The sequence below is a fragment of the Typha latifolia genome, chromosome 6 (assembly GCF_019914945.1).
Source record: "Typha latifolia isolate L0001 chromosome 6, TyphaL0001v2, whole genome shotgun sequence".
Lineage (NCBI taxonomy): Eukaryota > Viridiplantae > Streptophyta > Magnoliopsida > Poales > Typhaceae > Typha > Typha latifolia.
Genome location: NC_133091.1, coordinates 13,038,352 through 13,058,961, shown reverse-complemented (window position 1 = coordinate 13,058,961; position 20,610 = coordinate 13,038,352). Strand labels below are relative to the sequence as shown.

At 36.9% G+C, this 20,610-nt stretch overlaps 3 protein-coding genes across 6 annotated transcripts; all 3 read right to left on the bottom strand.

Moving 5' to 3' along the window:
* Positions 1-457: 457 nt before the first annotated feature.
* Positions 458-10,717, bottom strand: LOC140791239 (putative GTP diphosphokinase RSH1, chloroplastic). Of its 3 annotated transcripts, none has more exons than XM_073141683.1 (24): positions 10,308-10,717; positions 9,991-10,214; positions 9,133-9,315; positions 7,920-7,985; positions 7,688-7,780; positions 7,426-7,557; positions 7,225-7,326; positions 7,074-7,151; positions 6,928-6,999; positions 5,524-5,631; positions 5,324-5,421; positions 4,026-4,086; positions 3,859-3,921; positions 3,722-3,778; positions 3,276-3,377; positions 2,986-3,144; positions 2,735-2,866; positions 2,564-2,650; positions 2,420-2,491; positions 2,211-2,297; positions 1,661-2,117; positions 1,169-1,230; positions 1,015-1,083; positions 458-925 (listed from the first exon to the last, which is right to left on the bottom strand). In XM_073141683.1, the coding sequence occupies exons 1-24, from the start codon at positions 10,330-10,332 to the stop codon at positions 821-823; spliced, it is 2,694 nt and encodes an 897-aa protein (XP_072997784.1). In that variant the 5' UTR covers positions 10,333-10,717; the 3' UTR covers positions 458-820. The 3 variants fall into 3 exon arrangements, with proteins under 3 accessions (XP_072997784.1, XP_072997785.1, XP_072997786.1); XM_073141684.1 differs by having other exon boundaries at positions 9,991-10,184; XM_073141685.1 differs by lacking the exon at positions 10,308-10,717 and having other exon boundaries at positions 9,938-10,173.
* Positions 10,718-13,820: 3,103 nt separating this feature from the next.
* LOC140791298 (uncharacterized) lies at positions 13,821-15,767 on the bottom strand. The gene is made up of 2 exons (XM_073141806.1): positions 14,287-15,767; positions 13,821-14,195 (listed from the first exon to the last, which is right to left on the bottom strand). Exons 1-2 carry the CDS (start codon positions 15,586-15,588, stop codon positions 14,022-14,024), a joined length of 1,476 nt encoding a protein of 491 aa, XP_072997907.1. The 5' UTR covers positions 15,589-15,767; the 3' UTR covers positions 13,821-14,021.
* Positions 15,768-16,694: 927 nt separating this feature from the next.
* LOC140791154 (exopolygalacturonase-like) lies at positions 16,695-18,757 on the bottom strand. Of its 2 annotated transcripts, none has more exons than XM_073141564.1 (5): positions 18,554-18,757; positions 18,177-18,494; positions 17,768-18,057; positions 17,455-17,680; positions 16,695-17,316 (listed from the first exon to the last, which is right to left on the bottom strand). In XM_073141564.1, the coding sequence occupies exons 1-5, from the start codon at positions 18,695-18,697 to the stop codon at positions 17,089-17,091; spliced, it is 1,206 nt and encodes a 401-aa protein (XP_072997665.1). In that variant the 5' UTR covers positions 18,698-18,757; the 3' UTR covers positions 16,695-17,088. The 2 variants fall into 2 exon arrangements, with proteins under 2 accessions (XP_072997665.1, XP_072997667.1); XM_073141566.1 differs by having other exon boundaries at positions 17,455-17,671.
* Positions 18,758-20,610: the final 1,853 nt, after the last annotated feature.

The window sequence follows — 20,610 nt, the reverse complement described above, 5'->3', positions numbered from 1 at the left end:
CCAAGCGAACCCACCAAAGAACGTCCTACTTAAAACTAGATTTCCCTAAATACCCCGTAATGTCACTGGAATTACGGTCTTGTCACTGTGGAAGTAATCAGTTACTAGTTTTAAGGGTTGGAATTCAATCTATTAACGGTGATTGGCGGCACGTTTGTTTTCCGAGATTAGTGCTGGTTCTAGGAACAGGAGATATGGACGGTGGGGTGCTGTCGGCCATCGGAATCGATATCTCCACGTGGAGGTGTCGAGTGTGATGATCGGCGTAGCTTTTGCTTCAAAATCTGTGCTGAATGTTGATCAAAGTTATTACAACAAGTAAAAAGTTTATAATCTATATCCAAAGTCTAGATAGCTGTTCAAAATCCAAACCTAATGAATATATGCTCATTGTCACTAGAAATTAATTAGAGTGAAACAACAACCCATACCAAAATTTTAACATACACGGACAGACTACTGATAACATGAGCTGAGGTATATTGATTGTATAACTCGGAGAACATTGTAGCAAGATACTCTGGTAAATAACTTTATTCCACCCTGGCAAAAAGAAAGCCTTTACAATCATAGAGGCTTGTATATTTTCAGAAATTCTCTAGCTACTCTTTAACTATGTACATTCCCCTCGTTTACCACCGATGAGCTCAATCAGCTGCTGCTGGCTTTATTTCATGGTCTTTGATAAATCAATTGAGAACTCCTTGAACCTTTTCAATTGTATCTTATTTGTTCACAAAATTTAATACTTACAGCTATTATTGCCTGCAGGAATACTCTGATATCATTGCTTGTACAAATTTGCAAGGCTTTATCCACATTAGCATTCAAGAAAGCTGTGATTATCCAAGGGACTAGTCCAGCTACAACCAGCAGACCAGCCAAGAACACCGAGTATCACATCCACACTTAAGCAAGCACTTACCTGCATTTGCAAATTTAATCATATAGAAAATTCTGTTTACTGAAGAACACAAAACAAGAAGAAGAGAGGAATTCACCATGCAGACATACCAGATTGTCATCGCTTCCCTCATAATGAAACAACATGACACCCATTCCCTTTCTTCTATCAATTTCTGCCTGCTTAATCAACATATGAACAGATAAGGTTAAAATTATGATACACATCTGGTAAATAAGTCTATATAAGTTTAACGTGACCCACCACACAAGAACATATCGTAATCCCACAAGCTGTTAATGCTGAGGTTACTTCAGCCATTATCCCTGTGATTGGAAAGAATTTGAACATGAGAAAGAACTGAATGTACTTTTCTCTGGAACTAAGGTCTGTTTAACCATACAACAAGAAATGAGAAGGGGGAATAATTTATAAGGAGAACTTCAAAAGTTTGAAGTTAGGGCTTAGATGTTGGAGCATGAATTTAAATTTTGGATGAAACGGTGCATCCACTATATGCATACTAAGATGAGTCTGTCAACAGCTATTGGACTTTGCAATGAGCGATCTATAGCCAATTTTGACAAGTGATTATGAAGACTGTAGACTGAACCAAAGCTGATCCAGGATAAAAGGAATATTGACTCTAAATGTAGGACTCCAATTACCCTACATATTGAGGCCTATGCTAAAAGAAAATGAAAGAAGAATAACTCGCAACATGAGATCAGACTTGTGATGGAAAATAAAGCTTACCTCTTCGGTCAATACATATCACACAAAACCATTGAACAGAAGTGGCTTCCACGTTATGCCATGCAGCAATTTTACCGGCTTTCCAGCTTTCTAAACCAGGTAAGACCTCCTTATATGTAGGAATATTAGCGTGCATGAATTCAGCAAAGCCATCACGTAGAATCACTGAATTGCCATTAACTTTCAGACTCATTTTCTGAACATTTTTATTGTGCTTCCCATTAATCTTCGGCATACCGACAGTATTTTGAACATGCACAAGATCTCTGTGCTTTCTATTTGCAAAGGATAAATCTTCAATATTCAGTATTTTCTCCCATATGGATTTCCTTTCCTTTTTGGGCATGCGGGGGAGCATCTGCTCATAGGTGCTTTCATCATCGAGATCAGCAACAAAATTATTTACTGTATCAGCAGTTATTTCAGCAGCAGAAAGTGCTGCTTGCTCTCTCAAGAACTGAATGAACAAATAAATATCATGTTACTGTCATAATCAGATGACGGAAGAGAAAAGGTTAATAACTTAATATATCATGTCAAAAGAGCCTACCTTCATAATTTTGTGCCTGGCACTACGAGTTTTAGCATGTTGTAACCACTGTTGATGCCTCTGGAAAGCAGATTTGCTTGATAGTGCCTGAGAGAGTGAGAAAGAGATTACATCAGCAAGTAACTTTTAACCCAAAATTGTTCTAATAAGTTGCTTGTCAGGTCCAGAGAAAGCAGTTTAGAAAAGTTGAATTAACAGAAAATACTAACATTGTATGTGATGATCTCTACAACTTCAGCATTTGAAAGAACGTGGATTGGCGAAACAAGATTACCATTGACCTGCAAAGGGGAAAGATGAATTCTTTTCTCCATTGTATCAGCTAAATGTATAACATAAACTCTAGAACTTACTTTCGCTGCCACCATTTTGTTACCAATTTCAGTGTGTATCAAATAAGCATAATCAATTACAGTAGCACCCTTAGGCAGGTTTTTAATCTGCAAAAGGAAGATGTTACTTTCTGGGGAAAAAATGGTATTAAATTGCTGGTATAATTTATGTTATTCCTCACATTAAATTACCTCTCCTTTTGGTGTAAACACAAAGACTCGGCTGCCCAGCAGATCTCGCATGATTGTATCTACAAATTCCCTAGAACTCATGTTACCAACAAATTCTTCTTGCCATTCTCGAATTGCATTGAGCCAACCAATCTACAAGAGTTCAGATATTACTGTATGGAAGAAAGTTTCAAGTTGACATGGAATAACCATAAATAAGGTTTAACAACTTTAACTAGAAAAGCTTGTGTAATTTGGAATAACTTATATACCCTGAGTGCAATGCCAGTGGTGTTCAAGCCTGTTGTTTTTCCTTTTGAATTTCTTCCACTAGACACTCCATACCCCACAATACCAGAAACCTCTCCTCTTCCACTGTAGTGAGCAGCAATGCCTCTTTGAGCTATCAAGTCCATATCATCTGTTCTTATCTGCCAACATTAACAATAGGAAAAAGAAATTAGTAAAAAGATTCAGCATAACAAAATAACAATATTTCTTCTATCAGTGGTTGCATACTGAAAATTTGAACTTCCAATATTCACAATGTCTAGGCACAAACCTGAACTTCCAAACGAAACATGCTCTCATACAGAAAAGGTATCACTGTTGTATGAAGACTTTGATAGCCATTAGGTTTTGGAGTTGCAATATAATCTTTCATCTGCTTTGCAGTAATATCATGTTAGGAATGGTAGCAACTTATCATCATCCAAGCACAGAGGTATAGAACAAATCACATATGGGAAAGTTTCAAAAGAATAGACAGTCTGATACTACTCTAGGGCTCTATGCCAACATGACATCAACCTCTGTAGATTTTTGCCAAGTTCTCAGGCAAAGCAAAATCAGACAATAGAGGACCTTCCTATAAAAGCTATAAGGCTGATTGTGGGCAGAATAATCTACCTTCTTGGCTGCAGTTTAGGGTTCATAGTCTTAGGTGCAAAGAAATTGCTAGCAGGTAGATAAAGAACATGACAAGAGATGCAAATGTAGATAACTAACCGCTCGTGGTATAGGGGTCCAGATGCCATGAACAAGGCCAAGAACATGATAGCAGATCTACGAAAATGTGAGAATGAAGAGTATCAGTGATGATGAATGAAGCAATAACAAAAGAAAATTGATAGAAATTATGTCACCTGTTGTGCGCTACATAGAGGCCCAACACCAACGCAAGTTTTGGGTTTTACAATGATCCGAAGCTGGATGCATATGTACAATGAAATTTGCTTAAAATTAAGGGGAAAGAGTAGTATAGAGTCTATAGACACAATCTGCTATTTACTGAAATTATCAGAAGACAAACCTGTGCTATTTGGTTGACCTCATTTATTGAGCTCTTGGATTTTAGCACAGCTTTGTAAATGCTGAAAGTGATTCAAAAATTGAATAATCAATAAGAGAAGAAAAGAGGAAATATAACATGCACTACAATATTTACATTCAAATGACTAAAGAGCAGTCACTCAATTGCAAACTTGAAGAATGCAATTGAAACTTCACTCACAAAATTTGATCATAGAAAGAAAAAGAAAGTATCTGTTCTGATGAAATCCATGTAATCTGATCCTTCTAATTTCACATGCAGGATTCTATATGTTTGAAGAAGGGCGCACCACTTATCAGCAAAACCTAGGCACGCTATGTGATACAAATGTTGCAGGGAACAGAGCCAAAACAGGGATACTAAAGAGAAGCTGATTGAAAGTACTAACAAGATATGGAAGACATGGGATCAATCATTACTATTAACTGACAGCTTGATAATATTAAAATCCAAACAAGAGATATAAAAGATTATCAAATTTCAATATAAAGCAGGATGGTGATGGTCTAGTAATATGTCAACTTTCAAGCAATGCACTTTAGAGACAATAAAAGTCAAAACAAGTTGTTTCCCACTAATCAAGCTTCAGTATAAAGCAGGATGGTGATGGTCTAGTAATATGTCAACCTTCAAGCAACGCACTTTAGAGACAATATAAGTCAAAACAAGTTGTTTCCCACTAATCAAGCTATTTCTCTTCCTGTATAATTCAATAATAGCATCATTAAATTATTGCAATTAACAAAATTTTATCACATAAAAAACAAGGTCCTGCATGAAAAACAGTGACATGAACATGTGCATTATGAGCAATAACAAATAGTATCAGCAAGGAACACCTCAAAATTGAGGTAATTCCATGAAAATTTCCTGAGCAGGAAATTGATATTCAAGAGAACCATAGATGCAGAAAGTGAAGCAGTTCAATGAGCTTTCAGTATATATACTTTGACATAGCTCAGTTGCATGTGCTCACCCAGAAGCGTACTAACAGAATCTAAACCATATTCATTTGAACTCTAGATCCATGACACTGGATCTAAATATTTACACACTTCTATAAGAATTATTGATAAATGTGCCGACCATATAAATACAAACTATAACTAATAAAACATAAATGTTTAAAAATGATTTCCTACAATCTTCCTTAATCTCACTATAATAATTAATGCATCCCATATTATGCATATGCCCATGGTATAGGTGACCAGCATGCCACCAGATTACAAGGGTCAAAGCTAATAAAGTAATATTAAGAGGAGTTGATGTTTCACCTGTAAAGTTCCTTGCATACAGAACGTACTTCTGTTTCTATGGTCACGAGATCTAGAAACTGATCCTCCTCGATCTTTTGTCTCAAAATTTTCTTTGCCTATAAAGGGCATAAAACATATGTACTTTCAAAAATTGGATATTATCTTATTATGAAATTAAGGTATTTGTTAAAGTAATTTCTTCGTAGAAAAGCAAATACCTCTTCTAGCTCTTTCTCGTGATCTCTGTATAGATCTTCAACTCTTTTCCGGAGCTCATTAAAATCACTGGGGTTTGTGTACATGAAGGACAGATACTCCAGCTCTGACTGCAGAGAAGATCCATATTAATGAAATGGAAGAACCAAGATTGACAAATAGTATAAGATTCAAGAAGAAGAGCACCCTGCTAACTGTCTCAAACATTACATGCATGCAGCTTTCCAATAATATATCAAGTTATCAACCCCTTTATAATATCAAAGTAACCCAGGATTGTAGGCTTAACCAATGGATACACTGACAGAGAAGATTGCATCTCTAAATTAGAATCCTCTCAAAGGAATTACATGTTGTAGTCAGAACCTTTCCGAATAATGATTATATCTACTGCACATAATTGTAGTAATGGAGAAGATGAAGTAAAAGAACGTCCATATTGAGGTACTTTGTTCATGCTTCAAGAACAAGAAAGAAAGGAAGCTACTTAGGATTGAAAATGCACACCGCATACCAGCTTAAATATTTTTGACAATAAGTTGGCAGCATAACTTGCTGGTAGAGACATTTAAAAGTGCATCAAGTAATCTGAAACTAAATCCCACTAGGGGTAGGATGTGGTAAAGAAAGAAGAAATAATTGAAGTAAAGAATTTGATAGCAATACTCACAATAATGGATAAAACACAAGTATGCAAAGTTTCCTCAGTTTAGAGCCATCAAGTTCAATCAACTGTTGTAGCTTGATGCAAAAATGACATAGCACTATAGCCAAGGGAGGTGCATGGGAAGCAGGAGGGACATCCAGGGTTTATGGGAAACAGGATGAATGAAGCAATTAATCATGCATAAACACGAACCTTTCCCAATCAATAAAACCATTCTAAATAATAGGATGACCACCTAGAACAGAAAGTTGCTTTTATTGCAGAAGTGATCAATCATAGCAACACTCTACCTTCATATGCATCATTGCATTAGGTTATTCAAGTATTACTTGTCTAATAAAATGCTTTCTAGGGATGACTAATTGTGCCATTTGCTTTAAGCCACTTCTGTAATTGGAGGGATATATATGTAGGTTTCCCTAAAACTCAGGTAATAATACATACTTTACAAGAGCAATTGAGAAAATCAAATTCACTTCAAGCTTTTGAGTGATCCAGAAAAAATGACATCCATTGGAGGATATTACTTGCTGGATCTATATGGTTGCTAAATTAAGTAATTGGCATAACATCCAGAAATTATCCTACATCAATAATTCAGAATCACAGGTTTAGCACCAGACTAGAAGGCACCGTAAGGTAGTTCCAACAACAAACAAGAATTACATTGTTAAGCAATGCTTCCGTAGAATTTGTAAAAACAACATTCACTTCCCAGATTAATTGCACCAAGAGATACCTTTATTTCATACATTCCAAGAAGCTTTGCCAAAGGAGCAAACACCTGCAGCGTCTCCAAAGCAATGGTTGACTGCATATGGACCAATTCTTAAATAAGGTGAATTGTTTTGCACATTTAGCCTAAAACAAGCACAACTATTGTACCTGCTTGTGCTGGGGCATATGTGAAAGAGTACGCATATTATGTAATCGATCGGCCAATTTGACAATAATTACACGAACCTGAATAAACAGTTTTCAGTTAACTTTGCATGATGGTGATAAAATATGTTTTAGAAGACAAATAAGGAAATACCTCCTCTGTCATCGCAAGAAACATCTGTCTTAGATCATCAGCTTTTACATCCTGTCCTGAATTGTCAACATTTTTGCATTGGAGCTTTCCCAGCTTTGACACCTAGTTTTTTTTTAGATAAAAGAAAACCTAAATTACATGTGGAATTGTGGATTACAGAAAAACAAAGCACACACGATGATGAATAGAGCAGAATTGTACCTTAGTCTCTCCCTCAACAATGTGCCGGACAGTTGCACCAAACTCCTTTTCTATTCTTTCAAAGGTAACTTCATCTGTATCTTCAACCGTGTCATGTAATAAACCAGCAGCAACTGATTCCCAATCAAGTTCCTGAACAGTAAACAGCAAGTTCAACCTATGCAAGACACTTAATAAATGCTCATATGCCTGACAATTTTAGTAAATTCACCTGAAGATAACAGTATTTAATATCAAGTCAGTTATGTGATTTATCACTTACAAGTTCTCCAAGAATGCGAGCAACTTCAACTGGATGAATGATAAAGGGTTCCCCGCTTCGCCTTTTCTGACCATCATGTGCTTCAAAAGCCAGCTGCACTGACAAACAAGATCATCATAATGTCACCATTCTCTTCCACAAATGTTCTCGAATATAGTTACTTTAAAGACAGCAAAATTTTGATTAAAACCAAAGAGAAAGAAAAATTCCTAAGCCTTTGGATAACTTTTACCTTTAAAGCATCATGCACGAGCTTCAACTCCTCTGGTGCAAGATATGAAATAGCTGGCTTCAGATCCTGATATTAATTATAGTAAACAAAGAATGATATAAGCTACTATTCATATCAGCAGTCTCAACCTTAATGGGAAGTCAATAACTCAAATCATAACAAAAGGATAAAAAATTGGCAATTGTATTGTACTGCCGTCATATGTTAGAGGATATAATAATAGTTGAGGTTGGAAGCACAGAACGCAAGCACATAACTAGCTTGCAAGAATAAATTCCAACGACAGACCTGCAAGATTGAATGGTAAGAACACATATTCCACTGTAACACGGAATTGGTTCCAGATATCAGTTGCAGCTGTTTCCAAGATCTTTTTAGTCCTCTTAACATATCTATTAGTCATTGCATATCCAAAAGAAATGTAAACCTATAATAGCAGATAAAGGTAGTTCCACTCCAACTGCTGTATTATTTTATTGTTAAAATGTCCCCTCCTTTCAATTCTTTTGCTCCTTAACTGGGTTGACAACTGGTTTAACGACATGTAAAAGGATGCCACCAAATTCAGCTCTTCTAGTTAGGGGTTTTGATCCCATTCAGACCCAAGATAGGGAAAGCTATTGCTATTGAAGGACTAAATATTTCCTGCTCTATATATTCATTAGATCCTTGCTCTCTAATCCACTTTCATTAAAATTTTGACATTAATAATTTGGATCATAATATATAATATAGCATCTTATGTCCAAACATGTGGCACTGCAAGATACTAAGATACTCAAGAATGCAAAAAGATTGTCACTAAATGACTAGTAGATATGCTATACCCACCATGAGAATTTAGCTTTGTACATTTCATCCTTTATATATATAAGTCAGTACTTAGTAGCACAGGTAAGCATAAGTCCTATGCATAGTGAGACAAGCATTGCATATTCACATCTAAAAGTACAAATCACCAGCCATACTGAATGCTGGAAGATCTCCTTGGAAAGTAAAAGGGAGGTACTTTATGCATCAATTTTGTCCCAACTATTCCAATAACAAAATAAATATTTTTATTAATTACAAAAGTAGCATGTCATTGTGTGATATGTCTCCTGCATATGTCAGCATTGAATAGTAATTAGTAAGGTGTCACTAGCATTATAACAGAAACAGGATAACCACCTGTTAGAAAAGGGAAAGAGCAAAATGAAAGACTTCTCCATACCTCCCATAGTGATTCTGGGGAAATGGCATCAGGAGGGCCGCCAGAGGATGAAGAAGAGCAATAAAGTGTCCATTTTTCATTTACAAGAATGTCTGATCTAATAAACCTTTCAGACGAAAAAAAATCAGTTGTTCCTCTGAAAGTCAATTTTCTATGGTTGAAGTCTTCACCTCTCCAGGTAGCCTGTAATAATAAACATAAACTATGATAGCCAATATCACCATTGAAAAGTCGATATTAGAAGAAAACTTTCTTGACACTATTTGTTTCTACCGTCTTAATTAGAGGCAATGAATACCCACAACAATCTCTCATGACTATGATAATCGGCTAACAATACTAACTTCTAATAAAAATGTCAACATGTATGTGGGAAAAAAAATATTACGGAGCTCAATCTTGTTGAGGCTGTTTTTTAGGTTTTCATTGAAAAATGTCTCTCATTCCATATATACATAGATCTTGCAGAAAACTAATTTGCATATCAGATAAAACCCTTAAATCATGGCACATACAACTTTATCTGCATCTTGGTACACATGAATGGGTTATGAACTAAACCAATTTTACGAAGACAAATTAGTATTCTAATAATGCTCTTAGCAAAAATTAAATAATACTGAGCTAATAATAAGCAGCACTTTCCCAAAACAGAAAATTTCCTCTAATTCCAATCAATTGAAAATTTCGTACAAACATCAGGAGAAGCCAAAATTGTTATATTTACGGCCCTAGATTCAATCTTTCATTAACTACAAATCCAATTGTAGAGATAAACTAAAGAGCAAATAAGGAAGCCCAATACCCATGTCCCACAAAAGCAACAAGCCAGTAGTCGTGACGTGACCAAGAACTCACCGGGCACCGCGACCAGCTCCTCCTCCTCCATCTGGCGTTTCCCTCATGGTGGTGAGACGAGCACTGCATTGTGCTGGCGAGGGACCCAGTGAGAACCCTCGGCGCCTTCCAAGCACACGAGAGCACGCTGCATTCGTATCGCCCGCTCCCTTCCCCTTTAGAAAGATTACAAAGATTCACGCACTCCACAGACACTGCGCATTCCAAAGAAACCCCTTTAAACCCTAGTCACCCCAAAAAAAATCAAGAAACCAAGCTTAATTATTAAATTAAATAAAAAAAAGAGGTTTTTTCTTTCTTTTTGCTATAAACCCTACCGGACATGGACGGCGACGAAGCCATCTCTTCCCTCGAGTTGGGTGTCGATCAATCTCATCGACACCCAAGAATCAGAAGCTACCGCAGTTACTCGAAGCAGAACCAATCGAATAACTCAAGAATTCGATACTCCGCCTCCGATTCGGGCAAAGCGCTTCGATAACTCTTGGGGAACTCCAATCCAATGGGCGACTGGAGAAAGAAGCCAACGAGCGAGATTGAATACGATCGAGAATTCTAGAGAGGGAGAGGAGAAGAGAGGAGAGAGATGGAAGGGAAGAAGTAAGAGATAACGAGGTACGAGAGGCCACACAAAGCCCGCAGCTCGGAAGATTTTATTTTCATTATATTACTTTCCTTCTTTTTCTTTTGTATGAAGGAGAAATATTTCTGACTCTAATTTCCTTCCTTTTTTTTTCTTGCTCTCCTTCTTTTTATGGTTGCACATATAACGGCTTTTTGCATACCACCACCTACATTTTAATCTTATCGCAAAAGCCTCTTTTTCACTTCTTTTTTTGTGTGTGTGTGTGTGTGTGTGTGTGTTAAAAGCCTCTTTTTAGCTTTATTGCAAGTGTTTTATTAGTACGAATATTTTCAGTATATTCTTTGTTTTTATTAAGTTAGCGCAGGTCTCATCTATTTATTTTTGCTAGTTACTCTGATTTCTAATAAATATGTTCTTTCGAGATCGAGATTAATTATTACAAAGTATTATTTTGAGTATGAATCACGCGTATTGTCTAACTAGTAAAGATCTTTTGTATCGTTGAAGGAGGAAGGCTACGCATTTTTTTATCTGCACATTTAAACAACTTTTATGATACGTTAGTATGTATGTAACGACAATCTAAGTGTAACGCTCAAACTAAAAACGTGATACCAGTTGCATGTAACGACAGTTTAATTGAACAAAGTAAAGTAAATATGTTCGAAATAAAAATGTGCCATTTACTGACACTCGGTATAATTTATATACTCAAGAAAATTCTTTTTATAAATATTTGATCTTGACGATTGTGATGCTGCTACAATCTGCCATGTATAACTTAGCTAAGTGCTCCATCTCTTATAAGAAAGTCCAAAATTTTGAAGAAAAAAAAAATCAAGTACCTTTCTGCAAATCTCCATCAAAACGAGGAGTCCACTTGTAGATATATATATATATAAAGTAGAGGTTTAAAAGGCTAAAATACAGGCGGCGATACGCAAAAGAAGCGCCAACTAGAAAAAGACAAAAAAAGGTTTCAGGGAAGGATCTGTGACGTGTCCGGCATCACACGGTGGATTCTATTAAAAGTTTAGCACGTCATCCGGAGATCGAACGGGCTCATATTGATTCTATTGTCTGAAGTGGATTAGATTCGGTTTAAGTCCAACACGGATCCAAATCTGACCCGATAAGACAATGACCTAGCCCTAAGAATAAAGGCTATCTATTTCGGATCTACTTAGTGGTAGCACTGGATTTTAATTAACCCAAACTTAATCCAATTTCTTTCTTCTTTTTTTGGCTTTATGCATTTAATTTAAGTATCCTTTTCACGAACAAAGGGAAAAATCTTAATTCAAATTCCACCGTCTCCAACTCACTGGGGGCACCTCAGCACTTCCAAGGGAGAAAATGATACATAGGAATTAAATTGATAATAACAAAGTCACAAAGATGGCATTAGTCAAATTGAACACAACTACGCAGTTTGTCCAGGTCTAAGCAAAGACACGCATCTAAATAATAACCTTACTCCACAAATTTCAATATTTTAATGAGGCCTGACTTAGAAAATTAAAAAATTTAATCAATTAACCGTCACGATTACAAAATGCTCACCTGGGGCCTGGGAGTCTGTCTTACTTTTCTCTACGTACACACCCTATTACTTTTTCTCTACGTACAACCAGAATATGACATTCTATCTATATTAGCAAGTCAATCTACTGGTCTATTTGTATACATTTTTAAGTTTTATTGTGATTATAATTAGCAGTTTAGATCAAAGTTGTCAATTGGTTATACTTCTTACAAAGAATGAAAGAAAAATTGAATTACTTGCGACAGGAAACATATTGCCTACCTACTGCCAAGCCCCATGATCCAACAAACAGAGGCTAAAACTTCGTCAGTGATATCAAAAATTTCCACAGCTTTAGAGAATCAACATGCTCCTGATACAATCCTTCTTTACCTTTTTGATATTGATATAAGGAAGGCAATTATATTACCTTAAACATCTCTTCTTTATTCAAGTTGACATTTTGATCATTCGTCTAAATCACTCGTAGTAACAACATCATCAAGTAGGTCAAGCTGCATTTGGAGGACAAATCATCTGCTATCGCTAGACGATCAATGAACTGATGAACTATAACTCATGCAAACAATATGGAACTCATCCCTTCATTTTTCTACAATTACCATAATCTAGCAAATTCTGATCAACGATGGTTAAAATATTGCACAACCAAATGCAATCTCTACTGAAATCTGAATCACAAGTCATGAGTAAGACCTAGTTCTTCATTATAGCAATTTACTTAAAGATAGATGTCAGAAATCTCACAAATATCCTGAGCTTAACTGCCAATGGTTTGAACAAAAATTTTGGGATCCTTCCAAGAATCTCATAAAAGTTCCTGATGGCCTCAGAGGAGAAAGACAAGATCTGTTCAATAATATAAGGGTGGTGGCTTACACGGGGCTTTAGCTATTCTGTTACTTAGAACTAAAAAATCAAAAAGGAAAATTCAAGCAATACAACTTTTCATTACATGCAAAAGTTTAAATTTCTCCTTTTGACAACCAGAAAGCTTCAACTCCAACATGGTATATTAGTTGGAAAGTTATGTCTTCGATAAATATACTTTGCATTTGCATTTATAATGCATTTCAGTAATCAATATTGTCCTCTAAACCAATAAAAGGATAAGCTCTCACAGTGACAAGGAAGAAAAAAATTAGAAAACTCTCTTCCCATGAGATGTTTACGTGTTATTGATTCCAAAAATTGGTTTCAATGTTTCATTTCATTAATGTCCCCAACGATGATTGAGAACTAAAAGGCTTCTGTAGATTACAAGAGAGAATGCAAAATGTAACATAATGTCAAGATTAGTCACGATGGATGATCTATCTGCATGGCATGAAAAGAGTTGACGTAAAGGTTACTCAGATCAACATTTACAAAGAAGCCAAAATTTTGGATAAGCACATTCAGAATCACTAGATAAACCTGAAGATAAATATTCATAGAAACCATAGTTAGCAACAATTAACAAAAGTTCATATAAGAAACCATATTCAAGAGAAATAAGCAAATGAATAATCCACTGGAAGAAAACGCCAGGAAAACTATCAGCAAGATCGAAAACAAAAAGACTTAAGCACTCTGGGTCTTGGTAAACAATCTGAGCCACATCAATTTGGTGGTATAACAAAGCCAAGACAATGCGGCCGTAGCAGCATGATTTAAAAAAACATGCAGCAGAACAATCAATTGATAAAGTTTAAAAGGTTTGACAACAGCATGGAATAATACATATCAAAGAATCATCAGAAATCAAGTTTCTTAACATACATAAACGCACATTTTGATATTACAAGTTCATAATTATTCCCCAATATATAAGAAATAAGCAGACAAACCAGAGTATTTATCAATGCTTACATCTAAGATGAAAAGGCAATAATCCAGAGCAAGAATGCCAAAATATCTCTAATCCGCCAATTTATTCAAACGGTGAATGGTGCTTCTTGCAAGTCTGTTACCAGGATCAAACTTCAAAACCATCCGCAGATCATCAGCCCCCAGTCTGTACTTCTCTGTGCTCTCATAAAGAAGAGCCCGCTGCAATAGCACTGAAACATTCTCCTTATCATATTCCAGTACCTGTACATCGCAGAGCGTCTATATATTAAAAACCACTAGACAACATATTACAAGAGAAATAAAGAGATTATATAAGCATTCTATCTAATACCTTGGAACAATCAGCAATAGCCTTCTTATACTCGCCAACTTCCTTGTAAGAAGAAGCCCTGCAGGACAAGACCTCAGTAGTGGCAGCATTATCTCCAGATTTCCCCAAGAGAACAACAGCCCAAGACAGCCACTTTATAGCATCAGCAAACTGCCCTTGTTTATAGTTATCCATCCCTTTAGTCTTGGCTGCAGAAACCGTCACGCCGGCAGGAGGTGGCGGGAGTCCTTCAAGCTCCGTGGTCGTGCCACCGTCATCATGCCCCCCGAATTCAGCACCCGTATCCCAATCATTCATCTCAGAAAACATCTCGCTTTCCGATACGCCCTTAGCATTCGCAGGCGCAGGGGCAGGTGTGGTCGTCGAAGAGAAGAGCATATCCAATGGATCCACTCCGGATTTAACCGGATCTGGCTGCTGCGATGGCTGCCGAGATGTAAAGCTCTGGGATGGCATTCCAAAATCATTAATTTTAGTGGAATTAGCATTATGGAACGACCCGAAAGTGGAATCAGCACCGCCGCTGCTGCTCGATTTGGCAGAATTAGACGAAACTGACGGTGCCTTTGTTGCAGGTTTAGACCCGAAGTCCATCAACGACCCAAATGGATCTTTTTTACTATTCATCGGGGTTGATCCAGCCATCCCAGATGCCGATTTCATCGGCTGACCACCACTGGCCATCGGATTCCCAATCATACCGGTTCCTTGACCAAAAGATGAAACCTTTCCAACGCTATCCGCCGATCCCCAAGTGGTTCCCATCGCAGCGTTACTACCAATGCCGGAAGCGGTGGATTTGGGGAGGGAGTCGGATAGCTTACCCATCGAGAAGGAATTCTTGGAAGCAGGAGCTGCGGCTTTGAGGGGAACATTGCTAGCGCTACGCCCCGATCCAAGGGCAGATCCGAGGAGATCGCCGAAGAGATTAGGGTTCGATTCAGGGATCCCGAGGCGAGAGGAGGACGCCGCCGGAGCGGCGGAGCCCCAGCTCTTGCCAAAGATATCGCCGACCATGGAAGCGGAACCGGCGGATCCTGATCCGGCCGCCGCTCCGGCGACGGGCTGGTGGGTCCACGAGGGTTTCGACGGTTGGTGAGTCCATGGGACCGACGGTTTCGTGGAAGGGGTTGGTGCGGTGCCGAGACTCGGCTTCTGGTCTCTCAAGGGGCGGGACGAGGAGGAGTTGCGATTAGAGCCGAGACCAAAGTCGAATTGGTAGGAATCATAGGAGGCGGCGGCGGCGGCGGAAGAGGAGGTGGCGGTTCTTTGGGGACGGTTGCCGGAGTATGAGGAGTTCATGGAGGCGGAGCCGGGGATCTCGTCACCTCACCACCGGTGGAAATTGGAGGAGGAAGCGAAGATCTGAAGAGGTCCAAATTGAGGGCGAAGGGAAGAGAGAGATACCACTTAAAACGACGTGCTTCGGGTCAAGAATTACTTATTCTTCCTTATTTCCATTCGAGCCGACCTCATACAGTTATACTACTGCATAAGTATATCTTATAATCTCTTATTATATTTTCATAATAAAATATAATTCAAGCCTTCATATATATGATATTATTTACATGAACCTAAATTGACCATCATCACTAATTAGCTCCAATCAAAACTACACATATCTCAAAGCTAAAGTAGCTGTTTATATGAATGATGATGTGAATTATTCAACAATTACTTCTTATTATTTTGAGTTTTTTTTTTCTATCATAACATTTGTCTTTGCAACAATATTAATTATTTATCTTATTTGACTCGTTGGGTTGGTATAATCAATACGAATTAGTGTGTTCCACTTAAATCATAAGTTCGAATTGTTCTCCCACGTACGTAACCAACAAAGTGAAGTAAGTTCAATAATTCAATTTCTTTTATCCTTTTTAAAAAAAAAATTTACTCAAAATTTAGTGTTTTCCACATAAATTATAACTCGTAGATAAATAACAAATAAGTTCGGGAGAATTCTAAGTTAGATAGTTAACTTACCATATCTACTCTACACGGACTGCTTGATTAATAGTCTTTAAATTATATAGAGATGAGCGGAGGAGGAAAATAGTTTGTATTGTTAATCCAAATGATATAAGAGTTGAATTTTCTTTACAAATATTAATGAAAAGAGGAGGATTAGTTCCTAGACATATAATGAGCACTTTCTTGAAATTTTTCTTTTTTCCTATATAAAGTTCAATTGTAATAGGCCTGATTGAGGGATGATCAGCTAGTTCGAACTTTGGCACATACGTGCAGTATGATCATATGAAATAATTGGGCATTATACATGAGATATCAGCTTTCCTGTTCAATTAGCATTAGCTTTTCTTTAATTTGGTTGGAGCATTTCAAATAAGTAGTAATCAATTTTATTCTTCTTTGAATACAATAACTTGATATAAATAGGGCTCTCTTATTTCCATCTACAGAAGCAAATAAAAGAAGAATAATCTTATGAAACCTTCTTCCAATATTAATCTCCAATACAAAACGAAAGTATAGTGTAACTATCAGCATGAATTAAACTCTGTCAATCTTCTTCAACACAAGACTCGTCCATTATATTCTTGGCCTCCTCAAGTTGTTTAATTCTGCCTCCTCTCACCGCTTTAGGAAAGCAAACCAGGCTGCTAACTGGTTAGCTAATCTTGGGCAGGAGCAGGGATATTCTATTGTATTTTGTTTAGTTAACTCGATTCCCTTTTTATTGGTAGATATCTTATATTGGGATGCACTAAATCTAAGTATCTGTCGAGATACTTTAGGCTAGATGAGTGCATGCAAATGGCATTAATTAGAATAGCATCAAAGGCATGGTTCAGGGTTTTGGGTCCCTAAAGCCTTCCCCGCAACATTGGAGCATGATGAAGTGATCTCGGAAACACCCGAGCTCACAAAATCCAAGTTGATATCCTGAAGTTGAACATTCTTGCATGGCACAGAGCTGCTGCATGACAAAGTAACTGCAATTGGGCTAATTGTAGTTCCTGTCACTCGACTAAATACCACATCACGGATCTTCACACGAGATGGCTGCATGTAAATCAAAATTTTGAGCCTTATATATGTTTGGATAGGAGAAGCTATATTTTGTTTTGAAAAAGAAAAACTAACAAAATATTCTTACCCATAGTGGAGCTAGAAATGTAATTACGAAAAATGCATGATTACCTCATCACTGCAATGGTGAATTGGGCAGTAATCTTGATCTATGATGATAGGTCTGGAAACGTTCTTTAGAATAATGTCTTCAAAAGTAATGTTAGAAGCCTCACTCGGTGGTGATGCTGGCCACGTCTTAATTCGGAGCCCATTTGTCGTATCAGACAATGTACAGTTCTTCACCTTCACCCCGACGACGTTCTCCTCATTCTCGTACTTCCCTAGGCTACCCACACTATAAATAATAAGAAGCCTATTAGATCAATCTAAAAGGAAATGTGAATATCCTAAACCTTGAATCGTAATCCTATTAGTCTCGAACCTGATGCCATGTCCTGGGCCGCAAGTAACATCTGAAATGGAGACATTGATGGATCCAGGGCCAATGGAGATGCAGTCGTCGCCAGTGCCGACGAAGATGTTAGTGACATTGATGTTCACAGTGCCGCTGATGTGGATACCGTCGGTGTTTGGGCTGTCACTAGGGGCAGAAATGTTTAGGTGATCGATGGTAATCGATGAACAATGGTGGAAGGCAACATGGAATCCCTTGCTATCACGTAGTGTGAGGTTGGAGATCTGACCGCCCACGGTTTTCATGAATCTTACTGACTGCATACAGTAACACCGATGACGTAAGTCTGAGATAACACATCCGAAGATTATAATCACATCAATCTCGTGGGTAAATTAAACCATTCTCTTGCTAAATTTTATGATACATTACGTACAATTGGAGGTTGCTTGCATTTCTTTTGATGCTGACAATTGGTACCCTTCCAAGTTTCAGCACCTTGGCCATCAATTATACCACCTCCATTAAGTACAAATTCATGCAGGTTGCTGAACTCAATCCAACTAGAACGCCCAGAGAAAGTGGCGACGCTTGTTGGAGCCTTGAGCTCTCCAAGGATTTGAACACTTGGAGATGGGTCGCTAACACAAGGGCCCTTGAAATCTATTGGGCCAACCAAAAAAGTTCCTTTGGGGATCACCAAAGCTGCAGCTCCATCATAGTGGCATGCTGCATTCCAAGCATCCGAGAAGGCCTAAAAGTGTATCGAATTATGGATGTACTTAATTACCTCTCAATATTGAAGTTAATTACCTTGCTGTTATCTTCTGCGCTGCCATCAGACGAGGCGGCATATTTCGTCACGTCAAACACCTCTTTAGTACCACGTACGTGTCTAGCCATGCACACAACCAAGCAAGCAAGGCACGCTAGCTTGAGGGCAACTCTTGAAGCCATGGCTATGGCTATTAAACTCGCCTTCCTCAAAGGCTAGCTAGGAAGAGATCGAGGAAAAAAGAGGAGAAGAAAAGTTGGGAGTTGGAGCAAGAGTGAACAAATTACATTGCGTATATATACCTCATGACAGTAACTACTTAGGTTCTAACTATAGTGAATGACGGTGAAGAGTTTGTTAGCGGTTATATATACCTTAGTAGAAGATACTCTTACAACCACGTACATTTCCTTCTAATTATGGTGCGAGACATTTATTTTTAGCAAGTTAGCCAATAAAGATGTTCTCTTATGAGAGATTATAATCACCATTTGTCGCGGCCAACCAGCCATACATGTTAAAATATAAAGGACAAAATTATTTTATAACTACATAAGCTTTTAAAATAGGATTCTTTTATATATATATATATATATATATATATATATATATGTACTCTTCTAAATTTGATATTTACATGCATACCCTTTAAACAACTTGGTTCTGTATGAGTTTCCTTAAAATCCTTGTTTCTACATAGATATTTATAAAAGTTAAGCAAAAGATAAATTTGTTCAGTTTAACAGTAGTAAGACAAAATTATTCTTTCTTTTCTTATACGTTGCTTTAAATTAAGGCATCTTTGTCATTTTACTCTATTAAATGCTTTATATTTTAATATATAGTTATCAAAAAGTAACTGAAAGGGCATCCATATAAAAACAATAGATTTGGAAGGATATTCAAACAAATATGAAGCTTTGAAGGGTTATATACCTAAAAACCTTTTAATATGAGTTAACATAGAATCAAAATATGAGATCATAAATTAAATATTGCTAGTCTTACCTCATTAAATAGTTAAATAAATAAATATAAATAATACCTTATTTTGAACTATATGATAAATAAAGTCCTTTTTTTTATTATTATTATTATTATTATTATTATAGATAGAGCCTCCTATTTAGTAAAATATACTAATTAAGATCATGTTGTTTCTCCTGCTGCAATTTCTAATTATGGTGTCGAATGGCTATTTTTGGTGACTCTGCAATTTAAAATTGAACTTTTTGAATAATTTTAGTTCGAGCACTGTAGATGGAATTATGGAAGCTAGAGATACGCCAAATATATATAATTGAGAAAATGATATTGTGTTTATTTATCGATCCTTAACAATGATTCACAGGCTTCTTATTAATTTACGTGTTAATTACAATCATACTCTGATACTCCCCCTAAGAATTTGATTTAATTAGTCTAACAAGATCCATGCATGGTGGGTTTCCAAACATTTATAACCAAAGAATTAGGTACTCAGAGTACAGTAATTAAGTGGTCCTAGACCTAACTTAATAATCTTGTATCCTTTATTCCGGAACTTTCGATTATTTACCTGTAAACCCCTCCAAAATTTCTTATTTATACATGTATACATTTTTTTTAAAAAAATTATTCTCAGATGAGGATATATATATATATAAGATGAGGTTAATCTCAAGATATCTATTGAGAATATTTCTTATGAATTAAAGGGAGTCTCCATCGTTTTAGGCTTTTAGCAAATATACCTCAAAAGGAGAAGCCTACTTGGCTACTTGGCAAACATACCGAAAAGATAAGGACTTTTGTGTAAAAAAGGATATATGCAAAAAAAAGCGCCTAGGCCCCCCTCTCACTTCTTCTGTGTGGTTCCGCTAAAACGTGAAGTGTTTTTTGATAGATTAATCATTAAATTAGTATATTCCTGGAAAAGAAAAGTTAATGAAAGTATTCGACACCAAAGCTCATAGATATATTATTACACTATATATATATCTAAACTATCATAGAAGTTCTTACATGGGTAAAGCGTAAGGGCTTTGCCTATCTCACACAGTAGGATACATAGCTAAAACCCAAGTAGAACCACTAAAACTACCAAGTATATATA